The following is a 27,463-nucleotide window of genomic DNA, read 5'->3' as shown; positions in this document are numbered from 1 at the left end:
TCCACATGCAGGAAACAAATCTTAGTGTGCTAAAAACACACCACCTGAAATCATTTAATAATTAAAGAAAACAAAATGTTCGTTGCAAGGTGGTTTTGAAAAATGGGCAAAATGTTTATTGTTCTAACAGTGGTCAGGCTGCTCTGTCAGGTGTGTTCTCCTGGTACTAAAAGACAAATGATGTACTTTGCCTGGGGTCAAGCGGGCTTTCCCATCCCATAATGACCTTTCAGGGAGCAGGATGAGAACAGCCTCTCCTGTAGCGATGAAACAATGCTCTGTGCTGCACATCAATATCACACCACACTAATGTTTTGATGCCACACCTTGACCCTTTAATCTTCTATTTGCTCTTCAATCATAGAAAAACAGCAGTTATTCAGGAGGATCGCTTGGGCACAAAAAGTACTGGAAAACAGAATCCTTTACCCGCTCAGACTCAAACTTGCAGCCAAACACAAGTGCATCCAAAAATCATTTTCTCTTTTCCAACACTCTACAGTATGTGGTCCCAATCTATGTGACTCTTTGCCACGTGATTTGGAAGAAAAACGTCCCCATCCCCTCCGAGCATGGATACTGCAGCTGCCAAAGGTTCCCTGGAGGAGACGGAATCGCTGTCAGTTTGTCATCACACACAAACTGCCACATTTTATGAAATACCAAATTACTAATTGGCCCAGTGTAGGGTTTCCCGCCTAGAAGTGAGACTGTAATATCTGCGCCTCTATTAAGATCACAGAGAGGGCCACTCTCAGCCGCCTCCTACTGAGCTGGCAAGTCTCCGTTATTTCACGCCAAGAAACGGCAGGGACACATGCACTGTGATCATCAAGGACAAAAGAGTTTTCAAACAGATTTCTACCAGTAGTTCAACAAACCTTCATGCACGGGAGAAACACCACTGTACGCAAACAGTTGTTTAGCGCCAACATTAGTGATGTTATGTCTGGCATAAGCACAGTTATGACAAAGCTTTGCATTTGAGTAAATGTAACACATGCATGTTGTAGACAGGAACAATCTAAATGCACAGGAAAGTCTCAACACAACTCTGCCGTTTGTCTTCAGTTTTGCAGCCCCCCCCCCCAAGAATTCAATCGACACATATGTACATAATTTGAACTTTTCAACACGTTCTGAACTCTTAAGCAGCGCGAGAGGAGAACAAGAGTTGGCTCAAGCACACGGGAGGAAGGAAACAGGATAAACTTTAAGACAAATGTGTCCATTTGTTTTATTGTAAAACTGTTTTGTACCCTTTGACCCAAACACACTGTTAGCAAATAATGGCAGTTTACACCGTTGACGCAAAGGGGAGTAAATTGCCCCTTACTTCTCTAACATGTCACCACGTTAACTGATGTTTTCCCATTATTTAGGGCACAAGATATAAGTTACAAATAAACTATTAAAAAGTCACTTCTGTCAAGATAATTCAATAAAATGCCAGTTTTTTTTCAGCACATGCAGGGCAAACATTTGAGGGTGGCCACACACATTCTTTTCGCACCCAACAGGTTATAGTGTCAATGTATTTTCTACCCTATAACTGGTCCACTTCTTCCCTCCTTTCCAGTGCAAACTTGTGCAATTTGATTAGTGACAGTACGGTCTCCCCTTTAGAGTCTGTTGTGTTATTCTTCATTGTGTGAGATGCTTTAAAAAAAGCTCATCAGCCATTGGTCCCCTTGCAAAAAGTCTGAGTAAGTTCACTATGTTCTACACCAGCTATGTAGTGGAACATGGGGAATAGAGTAGCTCTGTGGACCTTCGTAATTCAAGGTGCCCAAATCTCATCATCATCATCATCCTTGGCTCTGTGTTGTCGGTGATAAGGCTCTTGGCTGGAGCACGCTGAGACGGGTGGATGAACAGCACATCTTCAGATGTAAAGTATGTCAGTGCAGGACTTCTGCTACAACCGTGGGTCCCTTCTATACATTTTGTGATATAAATCTGACTTTTTTTCCTATCAGCAGCCAGCTCCTGAGGTCCTTCAAAGATGGCAGTTTAATTTTGTCTTGATTTTTACTATAAACATTCAAGAAGATTCCAAAGAGCACCAGAAGGCCCCCCCAGATGTACCTGAGAAAGGGCAGAAGGATTGGTTAGATATTTTAAATGAAGGGCCAAAAATCAAGAAGAAATAGTAGGAAGTTCAAACGCTGATGCAAGAAAATACAACACAGAGGATAACAGCATTTGAGAGCATGCCAATGCCAGTTTAAGAGGATTCCAAAGATTGATCTGCCTGGGCACACAGCTGTGATATAAAAACAAACATTCTCAGACAAGAAATGCTGTACTTGGATGAATTTCAGTGCTGTTGCATGTGTGGCAACTCAGTCAAAAATGTCAATGTTTGTAGTGCTCAGCTGTGGTCAGCAAACTCAAAATAATTTCATGATTTACTTTTTAATAGTGCTGAAAAACCCCCTGTCCCCATGTGTCTGGTTAGGTTGTGGTTTGGTTCCCAACAGAAAAAAAAAATGCAAAACGGCAAACTCACAGGACAATCGCAAAGCCCACCGCAACTCATCTGCAAGTATAGATGGCCATCATGAAGCGAGCCGGACATTATCTAGAGTATCAGGATTAGTGGGACAATTGAGAACAACATTTTGGCCTGTTCAATATTTTGATGCCAACAGAAGTCATCGGAAACCCAACTGGGCATCTGCAAGCTCACAACAACTGGCCATCTGCAATGTCCAGGGAATGCGCTGCAAGCTGATGGCATTAGACTTGTACCAAACACTTCAGCTCTGCCCATTTTTGCGGCTTTGGATGCCGTTTGCTTCCTGATTTTTATCTGGAAGCAAACTGGAAACTAATGGGGATGTGGACACGAGGCATAACAGACCATAAAGCTCATGATTTGAATCAAGGCTTTTAGTCACAATTTGGATTATCATTTGGATCAAAACAAAAGGGGTGGGGCATATATCACTTTGCTTTACATTTTTTTTTAAATAATTTAAACATCATCTGGGGGAAAGTAAGGAATTTTTGCCCACAGGCCTGAATGAAAACAAGGTGTCAAAATAAAACATGCCAAACTGCAATATAAGCAGCACTAGCAAATAAAAGTCTTTTTCAACATCATAAAAAGTATAAGAAAAAAAAAAGAAACAAAGCAAACCCATGTTCATTCATTCATTCATTTTCTGCCGTTTATCCGGCTCACGGTGGCAGTAGACCAAGCAGGTCAAGCCACTTTTCCCTATTGATTATTGTCTGGTGAAAGGGTAGTAATAGTAATGATGATGATAATAGTAGTATATATATATATATATATATATATATATATATATTCTATTTCAACCTCATTTTCTTATGTCTTGTACTGTTACAAGTATTATTATTGCTTATCCTTGCACACGCTGCTTGATGAACATTTTCCTCTACTTGCACCCATCTTGTGTTTTTTAAGAGCTGACGTAACGTGAATTTCTCCTCTGTGAGATCAATAAAGTTTATCTTACCTATATAAGTGATTTTCAATCTGTGAGGCACTCCCCCCATGGGAGTTTGGTGTTTTGAGGTTTTAAATATTGTTATCGCGGTTCATGTTAGTTTAACAGTGTTGTTAGTGTTACTGATTTATTGTGTTTTTGTAGTTCAATTGGTTTAGTCAGTTTAGTTAACTGTTATGTTGCTCTTACCAAAAGTGAGTTAAGTCTCATGTTGGTACCATGAGTGAAAACTGTAGTGGTTTTAATGTCTTCAGCCACTGTCTTTTTTTGTCAAATTAAAATTACCTGCTTACAGCAGCTGTGCGTGCAACTTCAATCACAGAGAAACTGTGGAGAGCTGACATATGCTGTTTGGTATGCTTATGTATTCTGAGTCACAGATGAATGCTGCCTAAATGGAATGTTGGCAGGAGAAATATTTCTGGAAAAGCTACGGATATTAGCTAACAACACTGAACAATGGGTGTTGCTAACTACATTATGGACTCACACACCATTCCAGCAGGGGGCCTGTAAGTCATTATATTAAAAGCGTGAGTGTAGTGAGTGATTTTATCCATTTTGGCAGCCATTTTGGCAGCTCTTCACTGGCTTCCTGTCCCTGTGAAGTTGGATTTTAAGGTTTTGCTATTAACCTCTAAAATTATTCCCAAACTAGCACCTTCCTACTTAGCTGACCTAATTAAACCCTACGTACCGGCCCGGGCTCTGCGTTCTCAAGGCACAGTGTTACTTTGTGTCCCTAGGGTGAATAAAAAGTGGGGGCCACAGAGCCTTCTGTTATCATGCACCTGTTTTGTGGAATGATCTCCCTATGGCAATAAAACAGTCAGATTCTGTAGAGATCTGCAAATCTAAACTTAAGACACATTTATTCTCCCTCTAGTGTGGCTAGCATACCAGCATAGCATGGTACTATGCTTCCTCCATCCATCCATCCATCCATCCATCCATCCATCCATTTTCTTCCGCTTTATTTGGAGTTGGGTCACGGCGGCAGCAGCTCAAGCAAAGCCGCCCAGACCTCCCGATCCACACACACATCCCCCAGCTCCTCCAGGGGAACCCCAAGGCATTCCCAAGCCAGCCGAGAGATGTAGTCCCTCCAGCGTGTCCTGGGTCTTCCCTGGGGCCTCCTCCCAATGGGATGTGCCCGGAACACCTCTCCATCGAGGCGTCCAGGGGACATCGGAAAAGATGCCCGAGTCACCTCAACTGACTCCTTTCGATGTGGAGGAGCAGCGGCTCGACTTTGAGCTCCTCCCAAGTGAGTTTAAAAGGATAGGAATCATAGTTCCTCGGGAGGAACTATGCTTCCTATCCTTTTAAATTAATTTAATTAGTAAACGGAGCATGTCTCGGCCTCAACTTTATCTAAATTCTGCGTCTGTTAGTGAAACTTAGGGCTAGTGATCACCGGCCGCTAGTAACTTTAGTATTTTCTCTGCTTTCCTGTTGCTTAATGCTGATGAATTTTACCTAAGGTGTAGTTTTTTCTGGCCGACTGATTCTGCTTTTTTCTCTCTGTCTGAAGTGCGGATGACATCATGTGCTGGATTTGGCTGCTGCATAATTTCTGAAACAGACGAGGAACGTGGAATGGACTCTGCCGCGGGAACAGGACCATTGAATGGCATGATGGATGACTCCTGCCTGTGGACTGGAGGCCTGCATGGACTTCTCATCAAATTCATCTTTTGTTGTATTATGTTCTGTTGTGTAAAACTTTGCAAAATATTTTAACTGTTAGAATGGCCTAAGCAGAGGGTCTCACCTCTGAGTCTGGTCTGCTTGAGGTTTCTTCCTCAATATCATCAGAGTCAGATTTTCCTTACCGCTGTCACCTGTTTGATTGCTCTAGGGCAGGGGTCTTAAACTCCGGTGCTCGAGGGCCATGTTCTGCACCTTTCAGATGTGTCCCTGGTCCAACACACCTAAATTAAATGGCTAAATTACCTCCTCAGTGTGCATTCAAGGTCTCCAGAGGGCAGCTAATGACATTAATTGACTCAGGTGTGTTGAAGCAGTGACATATCTAAAGGGTGCAGGACACCGGCCCTCGAGGACTGGAGTTGAAGAGCTCTGCTCTAGAGGTTGGTAAGGTTTGACCTTACTTGTGTGAAGCCACACCTGGGCCCAGTTTCATAAAGCAATCTAATCTTTTGTTTTGCTAAACTTACTTAGTCAACTACAGTTAGTCGCCCAACATTATCCATCTAATCACCATTTCACAACGATTAAACTTGTAGATTAGCCATCTTACTTTAGTCGACAGTTTTCAGGGGAATAACGGCCTCGTGCGTGCCGCTGCCAAGAGACGGCTCCAATGTGCGACCATTTTGTTTACTTCTGGGTTGGCCGTTGTCATAAACTAACCAGCCTTTGTTTCATTAACTGGCTTTATTAACATTTATTGACCCATACGAACTGCAGAACCATGTACTTAGCTCTTATACTAGCAGTTTCACTCTTCAGTTTCTTCTTCTACACTTCCGTCAAGCCTTTTTGTGCACACAACGTTGCTCACTGTAACAGCGATGCTCAGTGGCTCATGTGAGAACTGTCACAAGCACATCATGACAGACAGAAAAAAAGCTGAGGAAGCTCTCCTTTTGAAGGAAAATGAGTGACGTAAGGGTGGTCTTGAGTGTTCCAGCAAGTGGTGGTACATGACAGCCGCCTGTTTTTGAGGTAAGACACTGACGTTTTGTAGACTAAAATAAGCTTAGCCTCCTCTGTACCAGGCTAAAAACTGTAGTCGAGTAACATCAAAGTTGATCCGACTAAAGTCAGTAAATCAGTCAACTAAGTGAGTTTATTAGACTAAACAAGATTAGACTGCTTTATGAAACCAGGCCAAGGGCTTATTAAATTTACTGGGATGACATGAATAACCAGCTTCAAATCGTTTCCTGAATATGTTGTTACAAACATTTTCAGGTAGTTTTGTCATTTCTAGTGTGAAGGCTTTTTAAAATGGGTGTTTCTTGACAAACTCCCTTTAGATGTATGACAATAAGGAAATACGTTGTTTCTGACTTTCTCTTTACTTGTGGAGGTAAAAGAGTGAGTTTTTATGTTTAGCCAAAGTAATAAGTAGTATTACATACAGTGTAAATGAAACCTTGATGTCAAAGAGTGTAAAGTGTCATCACAAAAGGGACTGAGAGGGTGGTCACTGTTAAGAGCTCGTATCAGCTGGAGGGAGAGCAAAGCTAGAAAAAGGGCATTTTTGTATCTTGCATGAATAAAGTCATAATCGAGACACAGAGGAGAAGAGGTACCACAGAAAATGAGGCCCCTTTGACAGCACAGAAACGTTAGAGGGCAAAAACAAGAAGAAGACCAAGCGGTATATGAGTTAAACTCAGAAAATAGACTGAGGAGATGAAAATCAGGGAGCAAGAGAGCCAAATTATTACTCAAAAGAAAGGTTGCAAGTCACAGTGTGCAATTACTTTAAGCAAGAACAAAAAAAGTCAAAAGGTGTTGATACTTACTGAAAAGTAAAAGGCTTTGTGAAGAAGAAGAAGGAAAGTACGATAGTCATGGCCTTTCGGCCTGTGGTCACTGCAAAAGAGGAAAACTCATTCAGGGTAAAATCATTAATACCATTTGCTGTATATTATTAATAAAAAAATAATATCCCTCTATAAGTGGTTATCATTTTAGATGAACTGACTGACTTAATGTAATCTACCCTTTAAATAGCTATGTGGTATATACCAAAATCTTAGCAAGAAGAATAGTCTACTATTAAACTGACCTGTAACAGCAACCAGGGCACCAAAGAGTTTGATCAAAGCCAGTACGAAGGAGATGCCAAAATAACCCGTAAGAGAGAAGAAGAACGCATAACCGTAGGTCTTCACAGGATGCTGGAAGGCAAGAGAGGACACATACTGCAAGTGAACACATTTTACACAAAAACCTTTTCAACCAGTGTGTCAGGATGGTGCCACAAGAAAACTTATTTTGTGATGGATTTAGGGGGGTTACGCAATGGTAGCAACACAAAAACATCATGTAATAGTGCATGTTCAAACTATTATTTCCACGGCTCATCTTTAAGTGTATTGATTATGGTTCACCAGCATCTCTAATTCTGGGGTATTGAGAGGGTCTCCAAATATTTGAGAGTTGGTGAAATTATTTTTAAAAAATGCAGAAAAGAATACTGGATATACGAGGTCTGTTAGAAAAGTATCCAACCTTTTTATTTTTTTGCAAAAACCATATGGATTTGAATCACGTGTGATTGCATCAGCCAAGCTCGACCCTTTGTGCGCATGCGTGAGTTTTTTTTCACACCTGTTGGTTGCGTCATTTGCCTGTGAGCAGGCTTTGTGTGAGCAGTGGTCCACCCCTCTCGTCGGATTTTTATTGCGAATAAATGTCTGAATGATTTGGAGCTTTGCTGCATCAAATTTTTCCAGAAACTGTGAGAGACCTCCAGGTGGACACCATTCGGAAAATTCAGATGGCTTTCAGGGACGATTTTATGGGGATTACACAGATTAAGGAGTGCTCCAGCTGGTTTAAAGACCGCCCACAGCATCTGAGAGCGCGGCGCACTCTGAGCGCCGATTGACAGGCTGACACCCCGCTGAAACAACCAGATCATTTCCAATGTGAAGGCTTTGTTGATCCGGGACGTCGTCTGACTTCCACAAAAATGGCAGAAGACGTGGACATCAAGACTTTTCGGCACATTCCACTGTTACAGGAGTTTTTTTCATGGAAAGAGAAGCGGACGGATGCGCCACGGAGCCGCTCATGGCGCGGGACAAAAACACCTCCGTGTTGGACTCACAGGACGGCTTTCAGATGGCTTTCGGTGGCTTTTCAGTCGTGTGACTATCCGAGAAATTGTGCATGAGCTGGACATGCCAGAACATGTCCTGTGAGGCTTCATCACGGCGTTGCTTTGTGCCATGCGGCTCCGCCACGACGCGTGGAATTCCTCCACTCCTCTTTCCATGACAAAAACTCCCGTAACAGTGTAATGTGCCGTTCATTTCCAAACTGGACGCTGTGTTGATCCGGGACGTCGTCTGACTTCCACAGAAATTGCGGAAGACGTGGACATCTGCACTTTATTGGCACATTTAGACAGACATGCAGAGGAATTCCAAGCGTCGCTGTGGAGCCGCCTGACGCAAAACAACGCCGTGATGAAGCCTCACAGGACATGTTCTGGCATGTCCAGCTCATGCACAATTTCTCGGATAGTCACACGACTGAAAAGCCACCGAAAGCCGTCTGAAAGCTATCTGAAAGCCGTCCTGTGAGACCAACACGGAGGTGCTTTTCTCCCGCACCATGAGCGGCACGGTGGTGCATCCCTCCGCTTCTTTTTCCATGAAAAAAACTCCTGTAACAGTGGAATGTGCCGAAAAAGTCTTGATGTCCACGTCTTATGCCATTTTTGTGGAAGTCAGACGACTTCCCGGATCAACAAAGCCTTCACATTGGAAATGATCTGGTTGTTTCAGCGGGGTGTCAGCCTGTCGATCGGCGCTCGGAGTGCGCTGCGCTCTCAGACGCTGTGGGCGGTCTTTAAACCAGCTGGAGCACTCCTTAATCTGTGTAATCCCCATAAAATCGTCCCTGAAAGCCATCTGAATTTTCCGAATGGTGTCCACCTGGAGGTCTCTCACAGTTTCTGGAAAAATTAGATGCAGCAAAGCTCCAAATCATTCAGACATTTATTCGCAATAAAAATCCGATGAGAGGGGTGGACCACTGCTCACACAAAGCCTGCTCACAGGCAAATGACGCAACCGACAGGCATGAAAAAACTCACGCATGCGCACGAAGGTTCAAGCTTGGCTGATGCAATCACACGTGATTCAAATCCATATGGTTTTTGCAAAAAATAAAAAGGTCGGATACTTTTCTAACAGACCTCGTATATACAATAGATACACTTGAGCACTCTGGTCTTAATGAAGAGTTAAACTTATGGTATCTTTTTTATAGCAAACACAGCAGCCACTTGAGAATTGTGTAGCCCCTTTACAGGTTTAGTTTATTTATGACTGTGTTGGACCTTTTGGAGGATAGTATTTTTAATCAATGGAAAAATGCCTAAAAAACAACAACAAACAAGAGCGCTCTCTGACAACACAATATCCCCTACTGGCAAAAGCTGCTTTTGTACAAGTGCTTAGTATACTCAACAAAAATATAAACACAACACTTTTGTTTTTGCTCCCATTTTGTATGAGATGAACTCAAAGATCTAAAACTTTTTCTACATACACAATATCACCATTTCCCTCAAATATTGTTCACAAACCAGTCTAAATCTGTGATAGTGAGCACTTCTCCTTTGCTGAGATAATACATCCGACCTCACAGGTGTGCCATATCAAGATGCTGATTAGACACCATGATTAGTGCACAGGTGTGCCTTAGACTGTCCACAATAAAAGGCCACTCTGAAAGGTGCAGTTTTATCACACAGCACAATGCCACAGATGTTGCAAAATTTGAGGAAGCGTGCAACTGGCATGCTGACAGCAGGAATGTCAACCAGAGCTGTTGCTCGTGTATTGAATGTTCATTTCTCTACCATAAGCCGTCTCCAAAGGCGTTTCAGAGAATTTGGCAGTACATCCAACCAGCCTCACAACTGCAGACCACGTGTAACCACACCAGCCCAGGAGCTCCACATCCAGCATGTTCACTTCCAAGATCGTCTGAGACCAGCCACTCGGACAGCTGCTGAAACAATCGGTTTGCATAACCAAAGAATTTCTGCACAAACTGTCAGAAACCGTCTCAGGGAAGCTCATCTGCATGCTCGTTGTCCTCATCGAGGTCTCGACCTGACTCCAGTTCGTCGTGGCAACTTCGCACAGCCATTGAAGAGGAGTGGACCAACATTCCACAGGCCACAATTGACAACCTGATCAACTCTATGCGAAGGAGATGTGCTGCACTGCATGAGGCAAATGGTGGTCACACCAGATACTGACTGGTATCCCCCCCAATAAAACAAAACTGCACCTTTCAGAGTGGCCTTTTACTGTGGGCAGTCTAAGGCACACCTGTGCACTAATCATGGTGTCTAATCAGCATCTTGATATGGCACACCTGTGAGGTGGGATGGATTATCTCAGCAAAGGACAAGTGCTCACTATCACAGATTTAGACTGGTTTGTGAACAATATTTGAGGGAAATGGTGATATTGTGTATGTGGAAAAAGTTTTAGATCTTTGAGTTCATCTCATACAAAATGGGAGCAAAACCAAAAGTGTTGCGTTTATATTTTTGTTGAGTATATATTCTGATAACATTTTAAGGTATGTGATAGTTGATTTCAGAATGCAGACACCAACTCATGAAACTGGCAGCGTCTAGGTTTGTGAATCAAGGGCCATAACTCAGCCAAAATGTGTCAATCTGTACAATATTACATTATGTGTATTGCCAACCTATTCTGCATCCGGAAAGTATTCACAGAAGTTCAGTTTTTCCACATTTTGTTATGCTACAGCCTTATTCAAGTTGGAAAATTGACAGACCATGGTGCATAGGGTTGGGGCCGATCCGATCCCAGATCGGTATCGGGTTCGGATACAAACGTAATTCACTTATCGGAATTTCCCGATCCAAGCTGCGGGATTTTTTGATACTGGAGAGAAACCATGTCTGTGAAACCTCTTTAGTGCTGCCTGCTCCCTGCTCTGTTTACTGCTGTGCGGGGTCTTCTTGGTGTCTAAATTGAAGCCGAGCTGTTTCTTCCGTGCACCACGGCCGAGAGTTTGGTTATGACAAATTTTCACCCAGCTCTCGGGTTCAAAAGGTCTGTGCCACCGAGCACAGAGTTTCCGAAAAATGAACTGAATTGTTACTGAAAAATCAGCCGCTTCAACATCCCAAGGCTGTGAAATGCTTTAACAGCAGCTCAGAGCACAGCTGAAGAGGACAGCCAAACAGAGATTCACTTTCTCTCCACTGAATGGGAAAAAAACTCAACCAAAATTATTCAGTGTTTACCCAGAGATTCTTGTGTGAGTGCTGATGATGATACATTTAGAAATTTAGAGTTTATTTTACAGTTGAAAGGCTTCATGTTTGCTCAGCAGGAAAAGGGCGAGCGAGGAAGAGAGAGACAGAGAAAGTGAGGGAGGGATAGAGAGAGAGAGAGAGGACTTTTTCTTTTTTTTGCTCCACCCCTTGCTTTGACAATGTAAACATATGTTTCCCATGTCAATAAAATTCCACTGAAACTGAGAAGGTGCAGTGATGAAAGTGGGCCATGGGGGGAACAATAGGAGTATTTATGGCACATTAATGCATCAACTTATTCAGTCGTCACTTACTTCTGAGTTTTCCTAGTTTTGGTAGGAGCTTTGGAGTTATTGATTATCTCCGTTTTCTTGGCCACCTTAAAATCCTCACAAATGTGTCTTTAGTTCAAGATTCATTTCTGATTACTGTAAATTTGAAGTTAAAAACTTTTGTTACATGAGAAAACTTTATTTTTAGACACATAAGATAGCATTAAAAGTAATGTGTGCATGTAGTAATGGCAGAGCGACACACCGGGCGATGGTGGCGCGTCCATCGCCAGGCGAGAGATGTGAATTTGTGGCATTGTGTGTCATGCGGTATGAACGCGGCATTAACCTTCACAGCTAACCACAGTAGCTGCGTTCTCTCGCCTGCAAAACCGCCTTGACATGTTTGAGTGCCATGTCATAAACAAACCACAACACATGTCTACTTTCCCACCGCATCATTGCTTTTTCTTTGCATTTTCACTTTGTACGTGTGTAATTTGCCCAAAAACTCAGTGAAAATGCTGGGGTTTTTTCCCAGAAGTAGAGAAATTACATCATATGCATCATATTTTCCCCCTTTAGCGCCTGCCCTCACACGAGACTGCGGTGCCCAATTGGAAACTTTAAAATGACCAGAGGGTGTACGCCACCTCATACTCTATGACTGCTAAGCGGGTATAGAAAATGGACGGATAGCTTTTGTAAGCATACCAAAAATGTAACCAATCACAGTGGCACCTGGCATAAAAAACATATTACAAACTAATTACACACTGCAACCTTGACAGAAAAAGAAAGTCGACTTCATCTGCATTACAGCACACAGGACAAACTGAACAGTTATGACTTTACCTTAAAAGTAGTACAGCTGATTGGTCTTGGGTTCTTTTCATTTAGGAATTTGCACACAAGATCATTTTGCAGATCAGTTTCCTTACCACAAATTCTCTCACACCTTCTATTTGTGTCTGCTTAATACCACAGCAGTGTGTACATGCTGCACTCGGGTTTAAAGGAAATGACAGTTGACACTCCAGTTCATTTTATGTTCAGTTCTAGGTAGCAGAAAGAACTTGAACCTGCCCCAAAAGAATTTGTGTCATGCATTATGAGTCCACTGTCAAGATAGAGGCCCTAATCTTTTCTCTGGCTCTGCTCAGCTATATTTTTTCCCCCTGTGGACCAGCAAAAACATACATTTGAATTAGTATTTGTATAATTCTGCTAAAAAAAAATAAAAAAAAACAAACAAAAAAAACAAAAAAAAAACTGTCAAAAACATATATTTGGGTAGATTTTTGTCTTTTACTTCTAAGATGAAGAAAATAAAAAATCCAAACACTGATGGTTAGATGAAAACATTTGGCTTTTTCCAACATGTACTGAAACTGAGTTCAACTCTGTTTTTCTAGTTACCTCTGCCAACTGACAGAGGAGGCCAGAGGTTATGTGATAACCCCTGTCTGTCTGCAGACGCTGCAACTCAAAGTGATAGATAGATTGAGATGAAATGTTGTAGAGAGATGGTAAGCCAGAACAGAACACATTTTGTTGGTGAACCAAATCTTCCTTAAAATGATTCATGTTATTGTTTTGTCAACACTGTCACAGGGGTTTCTAGAGATTTAGGAAGGGGATGAAGTCAGAATTATGGCTGATCCTCTCCTGTTGGTTGACTGACCCTGGCAGAGAAACACACTCTCCAAGAGCATTTTTTTTAACCTGTATAACACAGGCGGTGAATTACAGCATTATAATCGGTGTATCTATTCCTATCATCTTTTGGCACACTCACCTCTGAGCAGAATGCCACTGCTGGGCCCAGCCCACCCACACAGATCAGCCCTGTGAGAATGTAGATGAAACCAATGGAGTACGAGTACAGCACCTGTAAACGTAGACCCATACGACCAGTTAACGACATCAAACATCCAAAACTACGTCAATGATTGGTACACAACAATATGGTTCAATCAATGCAGAGCCTCACACTCTATATCAACCCAAAATATTTGTCTACATTGTGCATTCATCTAACTGAGCAGAGTTTTTGTCAAGTATTCAGTGAGCTAAACATGATACCATTTCAGAGTTGGAGCCGTTGTGGAGCTTCATGGCTTTCTCCTGCACATTTCCAATTGCAGCATCTGCACACAGCGCCAGAGAGATGAGCAGAACTCCTGTGTGCCACAAACATTCAAAACAAAAGAGAATAAGGTGATGAACACAGCAAAAATCAAAGCATTCAATGTGCTTACTTCAGGATAACATAAATTACCCATTTTTGAAAAAAGTAAAAATATATTCTTCTGTAAACTGGGAATGCAACTAATTATTTTCATAATTGATTGAGAAATAATCAACTGATTAATCAATTAGCTGTTACGGCCATAAAATGTCAGAAAATGGTGAAAAATTGTTGATCTATGTTTTTTCAGAGCCCAGGTTGATGCCTTCAAATGTCTTGTTTTTTTTCAATTAATTAATTTAATTTATAACTGATGAATCCTCACCTCTCTACTGTTTATAAAATAATGTAAGGAAAGCTGCCATTTTATTTTCAGTGAGATTTGTGTGGTTTTATAACAGGGGCAATAAAAAATGCATTAATGCATGTAATGCAAAAGATGCTGGGCATGAAAAGCAGCTACACAAAGTTAAAGAAGCTAAAGTGACTACTTGGTGCTGACTGAATAGTAGGATTGCATTAAAGCTGCAACTCTTTCGAATTTTTTAAAATTTAAGTTAAAGAATATAAAAAAAATTCTTTGGCACCACTATAATTTTTTCCCACTGCATTCAAATTTAGGATTCAAAATCTTATATCACCAACATGATGACAATTCTCTTACCTGGAAAGAAATTGAGAATGTTGAACTACGCAGGTAAAAATTGCAACACGACATGATGACACATGGTTTCCAAGAGTGCTCAAGAGTGCTATTTGAAAGTCAAAATGCACTGCTAGTTACATATGCTAGTGTTAGTTTCAATGAGCCAGAGAAACACAGCAGAACTTTCAGGCAGAAAATGACAAAAAAAAAAACAACGCAACATGGAAACAGAAAGACAGCAACGGACACATACACACGCCCTCACGCACGCCACCAGAGATCCTGTTGGGAAGGACTCAGGCTAACATCTGGACAAATTCACAGGAATGTTTAGTGGATACCTGCTGGACAGGTAAGAAAACATACCGGTCTAGTCTGTCAGCTGTCAACACTAACATGAGTTACAGTTATGTTTTCTCCTTGGTTTGCTAAAATGAGTCAGTGGGAACTCAATTTTTTTTCATCCCTTTATTAAAAGTATTTTTCAAAGCTGAAAATGAGAAATTCTAAGTTCCCAGTAAATCCACCAACTTTAAACCTTTTATACATGTGATTCCTCCCTCATGTTGCCTGTAAAATCTAAAGGAGGAAACTCGCAACATATGCCATGGAATCCCCCAAATAAATATTTTACCAACAATAAAATCAGCTGTGATTTTGTGATGTACCGTGAAAATAAAGAAACTTTATAATACCAATATTTCAATATGAAGGAGAAATTTAGAGAACATTTAAATTCCCTGAGATTTCACTTTTTTTAAAAAAATCACAAAACAACCATGAAGCTATAGCATGACAATGTAGTCATGGAGTTAGCATTGGATAATTTCTGTCATTCTACTGAGTGTGGTGTTAAATCGAGAAGACATTACCGGTGACATTGAAATTGGGGGCCACTTTGCTGTCGGCGAGGGTAAACCAGATGAGCCCCAGACTCATGCAGAGAGCAGCACACACATCGATCAGATTATATCGTTTACCTGGGAAGAGAGGAGCATAATAACGAGTCCCATCATATGTCTGAAAGTGTACAACACAATCTCTTGAAATTATGAACTTTACTTTCACATTTTGAACTACAGTAAATCACAAAGGGATTACATTTGAGAGATTATACAGGACTGGTAAAACTTCTAAAACCAAAACTTTCTGAAATTGTGCATGTAACAATGAGCTTTGGCCAAAGAAAGAAAAAAGGAGGGAAAATACAACAGGATGAAAGATTCTTCCAAAAAACAAGCTGACAGATGGATGCCTTGAGGACGTCAAGGGGACTCGGCATCAGGTTGGCTGCAGTCAGCTTTGATTCCCTGACTTTCCTTTGAAGGGCCTCACATCAGACGCTATGCCACACCCTTCCCTTAAACCCATCCAGCCATCCTCACACTCCTCCAAGTCACTTTCCTGTTTGCATTCTAAGTGAACGCGTTCTGTTTTTCCAATCGGCCCTCACATCTATCCGCGCAGAGAGGGAGAGACAGAGGAAGAGGAGAAAATGCACAAAACCTGTCCAACACTTAGGGCACCAATCCTTGAGGAGGTTGCTGATGACAGAATGAACCAAGAGAAGTGAGAATATCTGAGGACTGATTCTGAGCCCTAATACTCTTCCTGTAACTTGTGCAGTAACTATGATGAGGTGCTGCAAACAAAGTCTGTCAGTTTTTTTGTTTTTTTTTGGCTGGTAAATGGAATGGTAAATGGACTGCATTTATATAGTTTTTTTTTTTTTTTTTGGCTGGTAAATGGAATGGTAAATGGACTGCATTTATATAGCGCTTTTCCATCTGTATCAGACGCTCAAAGCGCTTTACAATAATGCCTCACATTCACCCCAATGTCAGGGTGCTGCCATACAAGGCGCTCACTACACACCGGGAGCAATAGGGGATTAAAGCCCTTGCCCAAGCCTGATTTTCCAGTCAGGAGGGGATTTGAACCCAGGATCTTCTGGACTCAAGCCCAACACCTTAACCACTAGACCATCACCTCCCCTATGTTATAATGTTATATTTTTAGAAAATATAATTATACTCACTCTTACAGTAATGATGCAAATTTAATTTTCAATCGGTCTTTTATATAGTGGATAAAAATTAACTTTTTTAAAGTTTTTGAACCTGGAAAGCCTGTTTTTAATTTGTAAACACAGAACCCTCAGATTTCAACCATACAAATAAGAATTGTGGCTCTGGTTTGAAATTATTCCAGGAAAAAAAAAAACTCACAGAAGTGAATTAAAAAGACTAAAAGAGATGTTAATTATTATGAAAAGGCAGACATCAAATGGCCCAAACAAGTGGGTTAGTCCAACCAAGTCAGCTTGATTAAGCAACAACTTAAAACAAAAAAGCTATTGTCTTGAACATCTTCAACTTAAAAAGGACATACATGTAACAAGGAGGAAACCAGCTAAAATCCAGTTAACTTTGATGACCTGAACAATCAAAAAAGCAACTTTACTTAGCCTGTGTTAGATATCAGCTGTGTCTGGCCCCTGCTGGAGGCTGTGCTCTCCTTTCTGCTAGCCAAGATGTTTTGCTAGCAACCATGGGGAGAAACACATTACCCCATACATTGCAAAATATGGGACAAAATAAACAACTATGCATAAGTAAATCTGGATTTAAACAATAACTAGAATGCGTAGAACGTGGTACTGCAAATTACTCATGACATCCTTAAAACACTGTTCAGACACATTAAAACATATGTAATTCAAAGACGCTTCTGTAAAGAAAATAAAGACATCACGTGCTGTGCTGCCATGCACCTGCAGAACACTGACACCTGATGAATGGTCTAGGACTGTACCTCCATTTCAAACAATGAATTTCATATTTGCAGGCTACTGTCAGTGTGGGGTCTGTATGTGCAGGTACATTGCTTTTATCAGTATATCTTTAAATGCCAATCCAGTACAGTGAGCTGACCTTGTATAAACACTCCACCGATCATGACAGGGATGAGCTTACAACACTTGAAGATGACCTGTGTAGGGTAGTTCAAGTAGCCCAGTGAGGTATTGGACATGCCCATGGTGCCCACTGTTAAAAATGCTATAATCACGTAAGTCTTCCATGGTATCCTGAAAGACAAAGAGGGGTGGGGGTGGGGGAGAGGAGCAGCAACAGTTGAGAAACAGATTTCAATATTTTGGGTTTCCATGTTTTTTCACTACTCAAATATTCATTGAAAATGGCAGTGGTGAACAAAAAGGTGAATCCAATGCAAATCCACTTCACAGTGGCATGTAGGTGTTATTACATCCTTGGTGGACGTAATAAAATCACCTGCATTAATCTGTCTGTCTGCCCGACTGTTAGTAGGATTGCGTCAAAACTACTGCACAGATTTTGAACACATTTTCACAACAGACAGATATTAGGCCAAAGAAGAACCCATTAAATTTTGGAGGTGATCTGGATCTGGATCAAGATTTCACTTTATATACGCTTTGAAGGATTTAAGTCAAAACTACTTCACGGATTTTGACGAATTTTTCAACACAGATACATATTAGGCCATGAAAGAGTCCATTAAATTTTGGAGGTGATCTGAATCCGGATCCTGGATCAAGTTTCACTTATGGTCTGTGAAGGATTATGTCAAAACTACTTCATGGATTCTCACCAAATTTTCACCATGGATACATATTAGGCCATGGAAGACGCCACTAAATTTGGGAGGAGATCTGCATCCAGATCCGGACTATGGATCAAGATTTCAATTTGTATATGCTTTGAAGGATTACGTCAAAACTACTTCAGGGATTCTCACCAAATTTTCACCACAGATAGATATTAGGGAATGGATGACTCCACTGAATTTTGGAGGTGATGCGGATCCAGATCCAGATCTGGGTTCTGGATCAAAATTCATATTATATAGGCTTTGAAGGATTACGGCAAAACTAATTAATGGATTTTGACAATTTTTTTTAACACAGATACATATTAGGCCTTGGAAGACTCCATTAAATTCTGAAAAATGTTATTTTTCAGTATACAAGCCACACTGGACTACATGTCCCAGGACCTCTTGACCTCAGAGAAAAAAACAAACAAACAAAAAACTTATGATTTATGCTCTAGAAAATGCCATTTATCAAAGCTCACAAATGTGACCAAAAAGTCCCAAAAAGAAAACCAAAAAGATATGTTTATTGAAACAAGTGTTTATATGTTTGTGAGTTTGTTCGACAATAATTATTACTGATATGTTATTAACCATCGCTGGACAATATGATTGGGTGTATTAACAGGTAAAATGAGCAAGATTGGAGACAGTAATGCTGCATTCATGTTGGTCAGAGTCCAGCTGACTGTAAAAACAGAATTTGTATTGTGAGAGAATGTTAATTTATTTTTAAGGATGGTCACCAATGGGCATTCAGAGTTTAATTTAGTTACTACAGCGATGTCTGGATCTATATGAGATAGGAGGAATGAGTTACATGACTTTACAGCGAGACATTTAGCTGAAACTTCACAAGAAGTTGATTCTTTAAGCAACAATCACAGCTAGACATTACAGGTGTTCTTGTTAAATAACACTGTGTAAAACACTGTTGTGCCTGCTTTCTGAAAAAGGTTTAAGTATAAATGATTTTTCTGCTGTCGCCATGTGAATACAGCATTATAAGCGACAAAGTTCATTTCTTTTGTCTGTGCTGGCTTCTGTTCTTTCAGAAAGTTATCAAGTGGATTCAAAAATTGGAACACCAGGATTTTAATTTGAAACAACAACAATGTATCCCCCACCCCGTTTGATTTACATGCATTTTGTTGGTGAGAAATAATTGCAGTGCTGTGGCACGTAATACTTCTAATGCCGCGTTCACATCGTGCGCGACCAGACGCCACAAATCCTCTCCTGTTGGAAACGCAACCGACGCGCCACCATCGCCCGGTGTGTCGCTCTGCTTTCGCTGCAAAAATTCGCTCCAGTGCGTCATCAAATAGGAGGAGCTTCCATTCCGCTCACTGGCTCCGGTTGTCAGTCAAGTTAACATGACGGACCTTGTTCACACGGAGCGAATTGTTGTGGAAAGCTGACAAACGTCATGAGATGTTCCCAATTCGGGGAGTATCATTATTTGCTGCAGGAGCTGCGTCTGGATGATGGCCTCTTTCAGCGGTCCTTCCACCTCTGCAGGACCCAGTTTGAGGACCTCCTGTCCTGTTCACGCGCGCACATGTAAACAATTAAAAAAACAAAAAAAAACTCTGCTGCTTGCTGTGGGGTTGCTCCTCGCTCTTCTCCAAAAAACTCTGTCATAATTGTGTTTAGAAACCAGTCACCATTTGTTTTATTATACATCTGCGCACGCGCCTGAAAAAGAAAAAGACTCCACTGCCCCTGCTGTGTGGCTGCTCCTCGCTCTTCCCCCAAACTCTGTCATAATTGTGAAATAAAGGACAAAAGGGAAATAAGTCCTGCTCACAGGCTGGCTACCAGAGACAGAACATGTTCACATCCAGACTCAGTCAAACTCCAGACATCTCCACGTCACTACATATTCAGTCCCTGATTGGTCATTGTGGCGCGACAAGACGAAAAAGTTCAGATTTATCAACTTGGGGAGGAGGGCGACGCAACGTGACACAATATCGCGCCACAAATGCGCCAATCGCTCAAAATCACTTCGCTCGCGTCGCTTCATTCGCGTCCACTGCGTCGCACTGCGTGGCTTGACGCCACAACTTGTCGTTCCATAGGGATTACATGGCAACCTGTCGCTGCTGTCACTCGCGTTGCGCCCGGTGTGAACGCGGCATAATTGTTACAAGCATCATCTGAAAAACACTGCTGATTGGATTGTACTCACAGCTTTTTTAGACCCAAGTCTACAACATACCATCCAAAGCATGGATGAATAAAATTCTAGATTCATCATTTCTGCACTGGATTCTACAGTGGAGACATGCAAAGTGCCTGGTCAGGTATGAACCCATCAGTATGCTAATACTCCCTGCAGTGGAACATACTTATGAATGAAAAGTAAATGTGGGAGATCACTGCATTAGCTCTACCTTCTGCGCTTGTCGGGTGTGAGTTGAAGCTCCACTAGCCCGAATACAGAATAGAAGCCAAACTGGACCAAAGTGAGGTACCAACCAAAGGGTTTGAATCCTTCTACAGAAAAAATCAGCTCCTGGGCATTGAAACAAAGAAAACACACAGCAGTCAGTGGTGACTTTCTGAAATAGATTTTGAAGTATAAAACTAATTGGTGCACATGTTACACTGACCCCCCCCCCCCAAAAAAAAAAAAATTATTCCAGAATGTATGTTCCAACATAATGCTCTTGTATTTCCCACACTTGTCACAGCTGCACCACTCATAATTTAAGACATTTTAATTTACGTGTGTCAACATCTCAATTTATGTCTATGTGTGATTGTTGTTAACTGTACCTGCAAGTAGCCATAGATGAGATAAAAGAGGAACACTCCAGCCACACAGATGAAAAACTGTGCTGGGGCACTGAAGCTACTCAGGTTAATACCCAAGACTCTCAGCTCCTCAACCGACTTTATGTGGGGTGACATCACCTCCGTGGATGAGGGGATAGATATTGAAATATATTTCCGTGAACTGTTATAGCCCACCAGACCATATTTGGCACTCATTGTTTTGGTGGCTGTTGGGAGCTGGGGAAACAAAAGGGAAACGATGAGCATACAGTATATGTATGTTACATTTCACCTGCTTGTGTGCAATGTGCAGGTATGAGCATTAATATGAATCCAAACAAAAAATAACTGACAGGCTGTGGAAAAGATCTTATTTTTCCTTAGAAATGGGCATGAAGGGCTGAGAAAGTGCAGGTTTTCCTTGCTACCAATCACCTCAGTAGGTGATCCCACAGATGTTTGGGGTGGGGGTATTACACAAAGCTGGTCTCGCAGACCGAACAGTTCCCCCTAAAAATTGGTCCGCCCTGCCTTCACTGTGCATGCGTAATTTCGGCGCGTCAGCAGTGATTCACAGATTATCGCCTCAGTTCTGCTTAAAACTGACTTTAGAATGATTTAAGAGGTTTTACTTTGTCATCTGAGTGTTAATAATCACATTAATCCCTTTGATCACTTTGGGTGTCAAGAGTCAGACTCAGACGTGCTGCTGTGGTGCTCTGATCGCTTCTCCGTCTTTCATTATAAATTAATGCTGAATTTATGTGGAAATGGGGAGGTGATGGTTTGTGGTTAAGCACTGGGCTTGAGACCAGAGGATCCTCGGTTCAAACAGCCTGACTAGAAAATCACTAAGGACCCTGGGGCAAGATCCTTAATCCCCAAATTGCTCCCAGTGTGTAGTGAGCACCTTGCATGGCAGCAGCCTGACATCGGTGAGTGTGTGTTTGTGTGAATGGGTGAATGTGAGGTATAATTGTAAAGCGCTTTGAGCACCTGATGCAGATGGAAAAGTGCTCAATAAATGCAGTCCATTTAACATTTAAATGATTGTTGTACAAAAGCTTCAGATATCTGTCGCTGAGATAGATGATGACTGGAGTGCAGTTTTAAGCAGAAACGAGGCGATAATCTGTGAATCGTAGCTGTCGCTCCGAAATTACGCATGCAAAGAGAAGGCAGGTGCGAACGATTTTTTTTTATAGGAAACTGTTCAGTTGGCGACAGTGGCCTATTTACTTATCGGTATATGTCAAATCAGAATAAGAAGTAAACTGAGATTTTCAGGTCAAAAATTCCCATCTTAAATTAATGACCATAGTAAGATTTGATCTGAATATACCCTGCTACAGGGTAGGTTATGTTCAGGATATGTTCACAGGGAGCCCAGTCTGGGTGTTCGGATGGCTGTCCCCCACAATTTTTATTCCCTCCCAGATGTGGAACGAAATATGGTTGTTTTGACATTCTGCTTGATTTGGCTTGGCTCGTGCTCATTCATACAGAGAGTGATGGGGGTATAAACAACTGCAGATTCTAAGATCATCAGTTCAAACAACTGTACGTTAAGTACGTTAGTCAGATGCATCACCAATTTGCCAAGATCTGGAAGAATAAAATCTGTCACCCTCAAATGAGACAAAATTGGCCACCAAGGCTCAAGCCTGTAGCGGTGGGCAGATCAATCCAAATATAGATAATATAGAAACCAATGTTGGTGTTGATATCGATCAATTCCAGTGTAATGAGATTGATGCTTTAGTTTCTCTTCTGTTTGCACTGCTGCAGTCACAAAAGAAGTGCACTGAAGGGGAGAAATTTTGTCTTATTTTTGTACTGTATTTCATGAACACACATTCTATTTGAAATTCTACTTGTTTTATAACATCTGTTGTGGAGTGACATTTTTGTACATTTTAAGAAAAAAAAATCCAGAATAAAAGTACAATGAAGGGAGAAATTTTAGCTAATTTTTGTATTGTAGTTTCTGAACACTACCTGAAATAAATTTGTTTTCATTTGTTCTCAAGTGATAATTGTATGCACTTTGTTTATTTAAGAAAAAAAAATTCAGACATGACAATGTATGGGGAAAAAATTGTTTTGTTACTGTTTTATTGTTTCTGAGCAAAAACTTTTAGTATTTTCTGTTTACCTATAAATTTTGCCCAAACTCCATCCTGAGCTTTAAGTAATTAATAATCCAAAGGAAAAATTAGAAAAACACTTGAAGGTCATGAAAATTAATTCAGATTCAGCAATTTGATGATGCATCCACCTTAATTATTATAAAGTATCAGTATCTGTGATACTGGGCCTGCATATATGTGGAATCAAATTGATACCAAATCTTGCAGTATTGCAAACCACTACAGCACCCCCCCACCCCCCCGCCAATCAGGAAACTGCTGGAACCCCAGCGCCACTGTCCACAGTGAAGCAAGTATTACATCGCTATGAAATTAGGGTGCCAATCAAGAAAGAAGCTCCTGTTCCAAAATCAACACCTTCAATCCAGACTGAAATTTGTAGCTGCCCACATGGACAAGGTTTTATAGTCAGACAACACAATGATTGAGCTATATGGCCATAATGGCAAGAGGTATGTCTGGGGGAGTAAAGGTGAGGCTTTCAAACCTAAGAACACTGTATCAACTGTCAAACATGGTGGTGGTAACATTATCCTCTGGGGCTGTTTTACTGCCAGTAGTACTGGTACATTGCACAAAGTGGATGGAATAATGAAGGAGGACCACCTCCAAATTCTTCAATGTCACCTCAAATCAATGGTTGAACCTTGGCCACAAATGGGTGTTCCAACAGGGCAATGATCCCAAACACATATCAAAACTATTTCTGGGTTGCATAAAGCAGGGATCTGGAATGCCCATATAAACCCCTGACCTCAACCCTATTGAAAATTTGTGGGATATGTTGAAAAGTCGGGTTTTTGCCATGAAACCAACCAGGTTAAGAGAACTCTACCAATTCTGCCAAGAAGAGTGGTCAAATATCCAACTAGAATTGTGCCAGAAGCTTCTTGACGGCTACCAAAAGCATTTGGTCAAGGTGCAGCTAAGGGACATTAAACCAAATATAAGTGAGCACGTATGTAAAATTTGACCCTGCGTGGCTTAGAGAAGATCCAAAATATATTCAAACTTGTGCAACCAATTCTTGTTTTTTAAAGTCACATATGGATCAATTTAAAGTCACCACTTCTCCACAATTGCATATCTTTGGAAGTGAGAGGAAGCCAAAACACCTGGAGGGAACCCATGCAAACATAGAGAGAACATGGAAAGTCCACACACAAAGGGCCAGGAGGAAATGATCACAGGACCTTTAGCTCTGTGAGGCAAGAGTGCTAACTACTAAACCAGCGTGCTGCGCCATCACCTTCCAGTGTCGTTGTAATGAGCAGTGTAACAATCATACCCAGTCTCATATGCCTCGAGGACATACATCTCCCCCTCAGAGAAATAACCTAGGCATAAAATAAAGTTTTTCACCATTATAATTCATGGTTTTGATGATCAATTGATAATATTTTTGTAGGTTGCCCATGAATGAGCATGGCACCTGTTTATTCAAATTGGAGTTAACTGATCAAATTGATAACTGGTATGTGGAACCTATAAGTCTGGTTAAGTCATGTTGGGTTCACCCAACTCCCTATGTTCAGGATTTATGCCAGTCTAGGTTGATCACTCTTTGTGGAATACCCCCCAGGACTTAAAGATGAGAGGAGGAGCTTATCAGTCAAATCACCTGCTCAGGCAACTGGATGCAAGGAAGTCCTGCATTTTCTTGGCCCTTCATGGCACACTGTTGTTTACCTGTGCTTTAAAACAAACAATGACATGAAAAATGAAGCCTAGTTTTCATTGTGCAATCCAAACATTCTGCAGACACTGAACATACAAAGGGACATTTTCACAGTGACACAAAGCACAATGTTCAACTTGTACTCTACCAAGAAACAATTTTATGTGGAAAAAAAACCCCAGGTAATCTTTATATCTGAATGTACACAATTGATATTGACAACTTCAGCTAAAGTTGCAGGTTTTCCTTGCAACCAATCACCTCAGCAGGTGGGTTTTCTGATGAGCTTCTCCCCCAAACATAAACACCTGATCGTCAATGAAATCACTTGCTGAGACACCTGCACATCAATGAAATCACCTGCTGAGGTGGTTGGTTGCAAGGAAAACCTGCAGTGTCTTGGCCCTTCATGGCACAATTGCCTGTCCCTGACCCTAACCCTACAGGATAATTAACATGGCTACATACTAATAATATTTTATATTATCAATACAGGTACCTACAGATAGCCGGAAGCTGGACACTTGTAAATTGCACCCCAGTGTCATTTCACGTCCTAATATAAACTGCAGTGTACTGACCATTCGTGTTACACTGGGATGTTACATATATTAAATCACATTATTTTACATAAGAAGCACAAATTTAAAAGTAAATATTTCACGTGGGTTTTTTGAACACATAACAGAAATTTGCGGTTGCATAAACCACACTATAATACACAATACACTATTTCACATCACAGAATAAATTTGGATGACTTGCTAGTTCTGTGTATTATTGTTTTCTTATCTTTCATACATAAGTGCCAAATACCCCAGAGTGTCTAGGAACTGCATAACCACTTCATTTCAATTTCAATCCACATGGGTCAAATTACTAAATATTTTCAGGACAAATCAAATTTTGATCATACTTTTGATTATAAGATAGTGAAACTTTTATTTGAATACTAAGGTAACAAAACTATGGTGATGCCAAAGAAAATCCCTTCAGTGACTTACATTGTCAAAATAAATCAGGAGAATATACATTTAAATGCATTCAATGTATAAGCTAATCACAATAATGCCAATCAAGCAGGCCTTTACTTCTGTACGTTCGATAAATGACAAAAATTGTTTTTGAGCCCGATGTTAGTCGTGTAACAGCGCAGCTTAATGAAAACACGTATCACAACGATGCAAACTGGACTAAATACAATAGGTCGACAATGACAATGTAATTTGTAGAATGGCACACACGTTATGTAAACAGCCTTAACAGCAGCCACAAGAACTAATGCCAGCCTTTAGACGATCAGGTCTGACCATTAAATTTCTAAACAAACAAGCTAACAAGCTCGTTACCATCAACACTTCCGGGTTCCTTTACAGCGGTTTTCCCCCTTCTTCAAGGGCGCTCCGGGGGAAAATCATTTCCCTGGTAGTGTGCGCTTCGTGTCTCGCACATTTTAGACGTTTTCATGTTTTTGTTTAATGGTATGAAATGGTCCCAAAGTACGAAGATGCACGTCAAACTGCAAAATTAGCCTGTAGCTTAGACACAGTGGACAGAAGCAGCCAACAACTTCCGCTTCCAGCTGAACTCTGAACTGCGATTCCATTGGCTGGCAGAGTCGCACGCGCAACAGCAGGTGGAACACAAATCGGAAAAATAACATTTTATTTTCTCAATGTTGGAAATTATGAAAATCGATATAAGAGGGCGAGGGTCAAGAAATGGAGCAAATTAAAAATAAGCAGATAAAACTAAACTGCATTTGTAGTCAGGACCAACACAGTTGTAATTACTGCCACCACAAATTCAGGTTTAATTAAAGAGGTTTAACAAAAATATTGCAATGGCCATCTAGGAATTACAGCCATTTTTTGTACACAGTCCCCTCAACAGATACCTTAAGTAATGGATAAACTAGAGATGACTATTTATTACTTTAAAGGGGAACAGAAACACCCACTGATCATTTATAGCCTAAATAAACACAAAAAAAATGTGTTCTTTAGATAGTTCCAGAAACCCGAAAGACCATAAAACATCTACAGAAAACCTTGTTTAGTCGTGGTCTGAGAGGCTTTGACATCGACCGGCTGCCACCATTTATGCAGGTCAGGCGGGTGACATCACTGTTTGGGGGGGAAGATGAGCCTCATTCTGAGATTCCCTGCCAGAGGCACCAACAAAGAGGTTATATATGACGATTAGAGTCCACACTCCCAATGCTGCCCCCTAGACGCAAACGTCCCTTCATGAACAGTGACATGAGGCCTCCTAACCGTGCAAAATATTGAAGAAGTTCCCAAATGTTAATGCATTTTCAGTGGGGATTCCCGACTGAACACACTCAGAAAAACACTCGCAAAATACATATTAAAATGCCATTCTGACCTGGATATTGAGCCAATAAAATTAATTAACATTAAATCATGTCAGTCAGGAAAGTATCTCTGTGTGTAAGTGTCGTCCGTGTCCTCAGACTACACAGGCATGGGCAGGAATCATACACCTGTTTAGCAACCAAATGTCATGGACAAAATGACAAGAATAACCAAAACCACTTACTTATGGAAGGAAATATTGTCTCCCTTGTTGCTCCGTTTGTGGCTT

At 41.1% G+C, this 27,463-nt stretch overlaps 1 protein-coding gene across 2 annotated transcripts; it reads right to left on the bottom strand.

The window, feature by feature from the left end:
* Window positions 1-1,209: 1,209 nt before the first annotated feature.
* slc35b3 (solute carrier family 35 member B3) lies at window positions 1,210-26,444 on the bottom strand. 2 transcript variants are annotated; one of them, XM_034171032.1, is made up of 11 exons: window positions 26,206-26,444; window positions 24,800-24,872; window positions 21,029-21,265; window positions 20,644-20,765; window positions 17,542-17,696; window positions 15,481-15,588; window positions 13,857-13,954; window positions 13,570-13,662; window positions 7,246-7,357; window positions 6,980-7,049; window positions 1,210-2,088 (listed from the first exon to the last, which is right to left on the bottom strand). In XM_034171032.1, exons 2-11 carry the CDS (start codon window positions 24,848-24,850, stop codon window positions 1,938-1,940), a joined length of 1,197 nt encoding a protein of 398 aa, XP_034026923.1. In that variant the 5' UTR covers window positions 24,851-24,872; window positions 26,206-26,444; the 3' UTR covers window positions 1,210-1,937. The 2 variants fall into 2 exon arrangements, with proteins under 2 accessions (XP_034026923.1, XP_034026929.1); XM_034171038.1 differs by lacking the exon at window positions 24,800-24,872.
* Window positions 26,445-27,463: the final 1,019 nt, after the last annotated feature.

This window comes from Thalassophryne amazonica, chromosome 1 (genome assembly GCF_902500255.1).
Source record: "Thalassophryne amazonica chromosome 1, fThaAma1.1, whole genome shotgun sequence".
Classification (NCBI taxonomy): domain Eukaryota; kingdom Metazoa; phylum Chordata; class Actinopteri; order Batrachoidiformes; family Batrachoididae; genus Thalassophryne; species Thalassophryne amazonica.
This window is presented reverse-complemented; position numbering and strand designations above follow the sequence as displayed.